Here is an 8,403-nt window from a genome sequence, read left to right as displayed (position 1 = left end):
TGAAATGTGCTGTTTACATGGCTGCATCAACAATGTATTAAACAGTTCATTTTGATGCCTGTCAGTTCTTTGGTCTTCGTTTTGAGAGAAAAGAGCACCAGACTCCAGATGGAAATGTAACATCAAGACCCAGTTCTAGCCTTTTTCTTAGCTCTGTTGTTTATGAACTAATTTTGCACGGACACATTTAGCGGCCAAAAAACATCCACAATGCTAACTGTTAGGCCCCTATGAATTTGTTTATAATTGGCCTACAGTATCTTCAAGCCATCAGAGCAATGCAAGCTGTTCCTTGGCAGAGAAAGTGAAACATGCAGCATTCCTCAACAGAACATGTAGAGCCTGACTTGCACAGAGGAACAGTTATTTTTCCAGTGCATTTGATTATGTAGCTCAACTGGTGATTAAATAAGAAATCTCTTCATTACCTTATGGCCAGAGCTACAAGTAAACATTAACTGCATGTACAAGTACATGTTTTCCCCAAGGCTGGAATTTTTAGCTGAATGGAAATAATTGTTATCAGATCAGCTGATAAAGCTGATAAGGCATGGAATACATGGAGAACTCTGTGATAAGTATGACTATAAGAAGGGAAACCCAGATGATTGAGAATGCTGTAGATGCAGCTGATTTCCATGATGTTTCTTTGGTGCAGCTCATTTGTTATAGCTCTCTGTCTTAGGGTTATTTATGCCCTAAATGGCCCTGCAGCAGATCTCGTTACGTCCCTCCCGGGGCTGAGCGAAACCCCAAACTTCCAGCATTACTCTGGTTATCTCCAGGCTGCGCAAGGAAAATACTTACACTACTGGTGAGTCCATCACTTACTCCTTCATTAGTTACATTTCAATAGACACTCTGCATAAACTGCATCGATAAAAAATGTAAAAGAAGATATTATGATTGTGTTTCCTTCAAACTAACCTGGAAAATTGAAATTGAAAATGCTTATATAATGATGTCATTTCCTGCAAAAAAAAAAGAAAGTTGCAAGATTTGATTTATTGATTTAAAAAAAAAAAAGGTTGGCTGATGGTTTCATGTATGTTGAAATTTGTGTACTTTTCCTGACTTCCTTGTTATTTACTGATGAAGGAAATATTGTTTGAAAGAAAGAAAGAAAGAAAGAAAGAAAGAAAGAAAGAAAGAAAGAAAGAAAGAAAGAAAGAAAGAAAGAAAGATTCTTGTATTGGTTTTTGCAACATTGAATGAAAAGAATTATATAAAGTAATAATAATAATAAAAATAATAATAACAAACAACAACATAATGACAGTTTTCATTCATAGTCTACAGTGTAAAAAGATCTAAATGGAAATTCCTAATGACCTTGCTTCCCAGTTAAATTATTATTATTATTATTATTATTATTATTATTATTATTATTATTATTAATTGTGGTTAATATTATTATTATTATTATTATTATTATTATTATTATTATTATTATTATTATTATTATTATTATTATTATTATCATCATCATCATCATCATCAACAATAATATTGAAGTTCTTTAGATTACTTCATTAAAATGTTTAACAAAATGGTTTCAGAGAAAAGCATTCGGCACATCATACAACTGATGTGGACAAAGCCTGTAGAAGAAGTTCAGCCAGATGGAATTAAGAGCTATAATATATAATATATATAGTATACAAAGGCATATTGGATGAAAACCTGTACAAATCTGCAAAGAACGAGAGCGATCTAAAACCTGCCTGGCCGCCTTTTAAAAGAATACCAAAAAGAAAAAATAAATAAAAGAGGGAAGAATGAAAAAAGGACAAATCATACCCTTTAGAAGTGTCAGTATTGGTATAGTCATCAAAACACTCGCCTTGGTATTACTTAGTCAAAAATCAATGGTCCTGCTTATCTTTAGATGGCAGAATTGACTTCTTACTTTCTTACATTTCACTGCGAGTTGTAACATTCTCTCAATCAAAGCCAGCCTAGTTTAGCCAATGTCGTTTGCTTTAGGTATCTAACTGACAAGCAATTCCAGTTGCTTGTCTAATCAAGCAAGTCTGCTGTAGCTCATGGTTTGACCAGAACTATGTCTTTGTCTAACACTTGATCTGTGAACTGACTGTATTAAACAGGTTTGTGGAGTCACAGAACAATCCATCCACAGATCCAGTGGTGCTCTGGTTGAATGGAGGTCCAGGGTGTAGCTCCATGGAGGGGTTACTGGCTGAGAATGGGCCATTCCATGTGAGTCTGAATTTAATTACATTACCAGTTTTTAGGAATACCCATCTTGTACCATGGAACCACTGCCCACCAGATTTACTTAAGTGGTGGACAATTTTCAGAATAGCAGTGAACCAACATATATCTGGCCAATACTGATGCTGGAAGCCAATGATGACCTACAATCTTTAAAAGATGGTTCTTCAGTAAAGCAAATGGTTCCATTTCTATATAGAACAATTTCATGCTTATATGACTCTGCATGGCAAAATGTTCTTCAGTTTGATGGAGAATGTGTTCAATGTGGTTCTACATGTAACTTATTTTGAAAATGCTTCTAGCACCAACAAGGGTTCTGCTATTGTCATGATGTTAAGCTTGTAACAATAAAAAGAATCATTTTTAGTGCTATAGAGAACCATTTTCAGAAACCATATACAACAGTTGCCAAACAAGAACCTTTCCAGTTTGCAAAGGTTTCTTGACTGTTCATCATCATGTACCAGGACCACCGTCTTTATTAAAGAACTATCTTTTATTAAGAGTGTGAAAGAACCCTTTTTGGTGCTATATAGAATAATTTCAACAAGGTTCTATATGGAACCATATACAATACACTCGCCATCAATATGGTGAACCATTTCACCATGCAAATAACCATTTTAGCACGAAATGGTTCTATATAGAATACAGTATAGATAGCATATACAAAACACATTATAGATAGAACCATTCCATTTACTAAAGGATCCTTAAAGAAAATAAAGAAATAAATAACCACAGCTTTTTTTAAGGATCTCTTGGTTAACTTACAAGTTGTGCAAGACAAATGAGTTATACAATCCATACATGATCATGGACCAAAATCATCTTCTTAATCACTATCATGATCTCTAAGATTTCCCAACCATCTTGTGTGTGTCCAGTTACATGACGACGGCACAGTCTATCTAAACCCTTACAGCTGGAACCTGCTGGCTAACGTGCTGTATGTGGAGTCTCCCCCTGGAGTGGGCTTCTCCTATTCAACTACTGGAAACTACCAGACAAGTGATCCCCAGGTAAGAAAGTATTCTGTGTCACACAGCTTTAAGTAAATGCGCTACAATGTTGTCCTCATTGCTGAAATATTAAACAGGATAGAAATGTTGGAGCATTAGAATATTAAGAAACTTAATTCTTTCATTCCATCTACCCATGTTTTTAAGGTTGCTGAGGATAACTACAACGCCCTCCTAGACTTCTTCAACAAGTTTCCCTCCTTCACCTCCAATGACTTCTATGTATTTGCAGAGAGTTATGGAGGCATCTACGCACCCACTCTCTCAAAGCTCATCGCCAGTAGCTCTGCTAACATTAACTTCAAGGTAGTCCATCAAAACAGCAGGAAAGCATAGTGCACCCATTCAAAGAAGGGTATGCTTCTGTAAAAGAACTTTGTGGTGGGGTGAAGGAACCTGTATGAAATACATTGCCATGTGCATCTCAAAAGGTTCTTTGAAGAACTGTGTTATAAGGTGTGCTATGGGAGATCACTTCAGGATAAGAGATTATGTTGTGAAATGTAGCGGTTTTGTATGCAGGGCAGGTAAATGTCTTGACAGTTAATATCATCTGAAACTGCTTTACAGGGCATGGGTGTAGGCAATGGTATGACTAGCTACACCATCAATGACAACTCCTTGGTCTACTTTGGATACTATCATGGCCTCATTGGTAACAGGTACATGATCAAATCAGATATATATCCAACTTCCCGCTTTAAAAATTGTAATATTTTTGAATAAAACTCGACCCTTTCCCTTGTTTCAAAAGCTTATGGAATGAAATAAATCAGTACTGCTGTTCCAGTGGCACCTGCAACTTCGACAGTAATAGCAACAGCAACTGCCAGAATGCAGTAAGTATGATCTTTGTCTTTAATGATAACAAGAACAGCCTCAGTTAATGTCATCCTAACCTTATTATAACATTGCCTCATTTCAGGTCTATAATGCCCTATATCTGATCCAAGACATTGGATTAAACATCTACAATGTGTATGCCCTATGCTATGGAGGAGCAGGAGCACAAAGCCGTTATACTGCAGACATGTCCAACTTATTCCGTCATTACAGATTCAAATTCCAAGACCAAGTGAGTCATGGCTTTGCTGATGCCTTATAGATATGCCTATGTTTAATGCACCCATAGTAACATCTTCTCATTGTCCTTTGTTATTAGTTTATTTCTTTTGTTTGTCATCAATATAATAATAGTCATCTAGCAAAGCACAGTGTGTTGGCATTGTGTTCACTTACAGAACACCAGGAAAATGGCGTAACATGTAGCAAAGCTAAAATGAACCATGAAGGCACAGTATGTTAGCGTTGCTTAACCATTCATTTGCAGAGGAGCATTAACATAGCCCAGCATGCAGCAAAGCTAACGTGAACCAAGAAAGCTTAATATTAGTCAACGAGCAGGGGATAATATGACAGCATTACTTGCCTGTTTATTTTCAGGCATACAATACAACATGCAGCAAAGCCAACATGAACCAAGGAAGCTTAAGTAGCTAAATATAGTATGTTAACACTGTTCAAATGTTCCTTCACACAAAGCAGGTGCACAACAAGCAGCAAGGGTAACATGATCTAAGAAAGCTTAATATTACTCAACTAGAAAGACACCATGTTAGCCTTGCTTATCTGGTCATTCAGAGAAAGCAGGCGTACAACATGCAGCAAAGCTGAGATGATCCCAGAAGGCTTAATTTCAGTCAACTAGCAAAACACAGTATGTTGTCATTAAGGTTAATTTGCAGAATAAACTGTTAACTTGCAGAATAGCAGGAACATAGCCCAACATTCAGCAAAGCTGACATGAATTTCCATCAGCCAGGCACACAAGTCAGCAAATAGCATTAATGCAAACACATACCTTATATATAGGCCCAAAATATGGCCCACATGTCAAAGTTCACCCATGAGGGCACTGCATTTAGCCCTTTAGAAAGCTACTTTAGCCCTCACTCACTGAGAAAACAAATATGTTAATATCATATGTTGTTGTATATTCTTATTTCAAACAAACAAACTCAAGCTACCTTCTTTGCTAACATCCACCATTCAGTACCAACTCCAGGCCACAACAGTGAACAGCCCCACTCAAAAGCTTGTTTATGTTCACTCAACCTGGGGGCATTTAGCAGTGCTGCCCCATAGTGTTAGAACCACTCACTACACAAAGATGACAGTATATCAGGATGAGGATAACTCGAAGCAAACACGTCTTTGGCTGACTGACTAAATGTGGGCATAAGGGGAAACTATTTTTGTGCCAAACTTTTGCTTTTCAATAAAATTAAATTCAATGAAATTTAATCATATTTATGTTCCTTTCTGGCCCACCATCTTTCTCTCAGGTGGATGTTTCTGTTCCCGGTGATCCCAGGTGTTTTAATGGGACAGCTTTGTACGTTTGGCTGAACAATCCCAATGTCCGAGCTGCCTTACACATCCCCACCTCGGTGCAGTCCTGGGAACTGTGCAGGTAGGTAGAGCAGTTCCTGTGAGTGAGTTATGCTGTAGCCAGCTTTATTCCTCACAGGTGTATTTTCTTTACATAGCTGCTTACTTAGAACAGATAAATCAGATAGATATTGTTTTGTGATTACTTGACATTGGGTAGTTTCAATGGTGTGAGATTACAGTCTTTTGTGGAGGTGATTGTAGGCTGACCATCTCCCAATATGGGTCATTCAAACACTCTTAATAATGTTCCCAAGTGGTTCCTGACTATGGTTGTTGGAAAACTACATTGTGGAGATGTTGTTTAGACTTAAATAAAAAGTTCTCTTCATTCACAAATTTCATTTACAGAACTGGTTCTCTAAAGCAGTACTTCAAAAAGTTTTAGAGGTTTTTAGAACACCATCTGAAAAGCTTTTAGTCTATTTTTACTCTATATACTGTTCTTTCAATTAATAAGCAGAATAGCATAATAATATAAAAGAATGAAGCATGCAAAGGCCAACACTATTTTATACTTATTGAGAAACAGAGTGGTTGGTCCCACAGTGTGACCCACAAAGGGATTGCAACACAGTTTGAAAATCACTGACAAGTTCTTCAGGAAACCAAAAGTGGTTCTTTCCACTGTCAAAAATGAAGTCGGAGCAATTGTGTACAATAGTCTTCCCCAAAACAACCTTTGGGGCCCCCCACACAGTCTACACTTCACGTCTATGTGTTGCAAAATGGGCAGAGCCAAAATGTTGGGGGTGGGGGAGGGATGGGGGGCATTGTTATATGGTATGGCTCCAAAGAAACATTTTCTGCACTTTCAGTTTTGAGAGTGAAGGCTCTGAACATTACCACTTAATGACAGAACTCTGGAATTGCACAGACATTAATAAATAATAAGTCTTGGTCTAACTAGTCATCCATAAATAGACAATACATAAAGCAAATAGTAAAAAAATACAATAAATGAAAAAATTAAAAAAATACACAAAGGGGGTTCAAAATATACATAATCCAGAGTATGTAAACTAAATGTATGGGGTATATCACTGTAACATGGCGCATATATGCAAAATGGGTTACAATTGGTAGATGTTTGCACAGCATTGTTGAGCATCTCAGCTGTGAAGTTGATTAATTAACTTACTGTTAAGGTAAAATGAGACTAGCACAACTTTTCCTACTCGTATATAGAAACTTGATATACTTCCTTCATATATTTCATTCCTTTGTCTTATTCAGCTCCACTGTTGGTTCACTATACCAGAGGACGTACAGTGACATGACTCCATTTTACCAGTATCTGCTGCAGCAGAACCTTAGACTGCTGGTCTACAATGGAGATGTTGACATGGCTTGTAACTTCCTAGGTGCAGAGTGGTTTGTGGAAGCCCTCAACCAATCGGTAAATCCCAATTTATTCTGACTAAGGAAAATGTTTATACATGTCTTTCAATACCAATGCAGATTGGGAAAGTAGGACTGAATCTGCCTGGATTAATATTACAGAGAAATATACAGTTCAAAGTCTCAACATGAGAAATATTAGAGGTATCAAGATTTGAGATCCTTTCCGTTGCCAAGGTACCATTTTTTAAGCCGTGTGACATATTTTGCAGGTGGTGAACCAGTATGGACCATGGTATTACAACAACCAGATTGCTGGCTACGTAAAACAATATGAGAACATCACTTTCCTCACTGTGAAGGTATAAGAGAACATTTTAAAACCTTAATAAAAGTATAGGTATTTTCATATGTAGCCATTCAAGTAGATTTTTTTGGATAGGCCTATATAGATGCTTTCAGGAAGACCTTATTACTATAACTATCTACTGCTTGAAGTTTAATTGTAACATTTATATGCATTACAGTAAAGTATGTTTATAGCAGTCTGTACTTAGGATAATATATATTTTTAGGTTTAGTTGTTACGTGTGGTTGTAATTAGTAATTAGTAGTCATTATTGGCCGTATTTAGTTAGTATAGTGTAGTCTAGGTGGTTGTAACAGTGTAGAGGCTAGCACTGCTGTGCCTAGGGTGATTTTTCTTGCCTAGATAAGCCTCAAAGTACAGCAGTGTCCTACAGCAATGTGACTCCTTGGGAAAAACTCCCAACACTGTGTTCACTTACCTCTGTAACATTGTTAAACAGTAAGCTCTGGATGAGAAAAGCCAAATACTATGAATGTACATGTGGTCATTAGTATTCAAGTTAACCAGGTTATTTTCTATATTACTGTACAAGTTCATTTCAATATATATTGACTTTGAATGTGTTTTTCTATTCAGGGTGCTGGCCACATGGTTCCGCAGTACAAGCCTGCTGCTGCTCTTCAGATGTTCAAAAATTACTTGTCTAACTCTTACTAACTAACATTTAATAACTAAATCTACAGTTATGATTGATGCAGCTTACTTCAAAGCTCACTGTAGTCTGCAATGATAATTAAAAACAGTATGAAACCAAAACTTTGAGTCTGTCTTAATTATGTTTTGTCATTATCTCCAGCAGAGACATACACATGTTGTAACTTCTCTGTGAGAAGATTTGATGCCAAAGTCTCTTAATGTGTCACTGGTGAGATGCTAAATGTGATAGGGCTAAAAGCCTAGATAGCAGGTTTCAAAGACTTTTGGTGATCCTTTTGCAGCCATTTCTGAGAATGTCAGAGTTGGGTTCACTTATCTACATGC

At 36.8% G+C, this 8,403-nt stretch overlaps 1 protein-coding gene across 1 annotated transcript; it reads left to right on the top strand.

The window, feature by feature from the left end:
* Nucleotides 1-614: 614 nt before the first annotated feature.
* Nucleotides 615-8,167, top strand: si:ch211-122f10.4 (cathepsin A-like). Its single transcript, XM_037533698.1, is given in 11 exon segments — nucleotides 615-814; nucleotides 2,109-2,220; nucleotides 3,126-3,260; nucleotides 3,408-3,566; nucleotides 3,831-3,922; nucleotides 4,015-4,099; nucleotides 4,186-4,335; nucleotides 5,606-5,733; nucleotides 6,948-7,110; nucleotides 7,325-7,414; nucleotides 7,999-8,167. Coding segments are annotated over 11 exon segments (1,395 nt in total). The 3' UTR covers nucleotides 8,080-8,167.
* Nucleotides 8,168-8,403: the final 236 nt, after the last annotated feature.

Source organism: Pygocentrus nattereri, chromosome 23 (genome assembly GCF_015220715.1).
Source record: "Pygocentrus nattereri isolate fPygNat1 chromosome 23, fPygNat1.pri, whole genome shotgun sequence".
In the NCBI taxonomy this organism is placed as follows: domain Eukaryota; kingdom Metazoa; phylum Chordata; class Actinopteri; order Characiformes; family Serrasalmidae; genus Pygocentrus; species Pygocentrus nattereri.
This window is presented reverse-complemented; position numbering and strand designations above follow the sequence as displayed.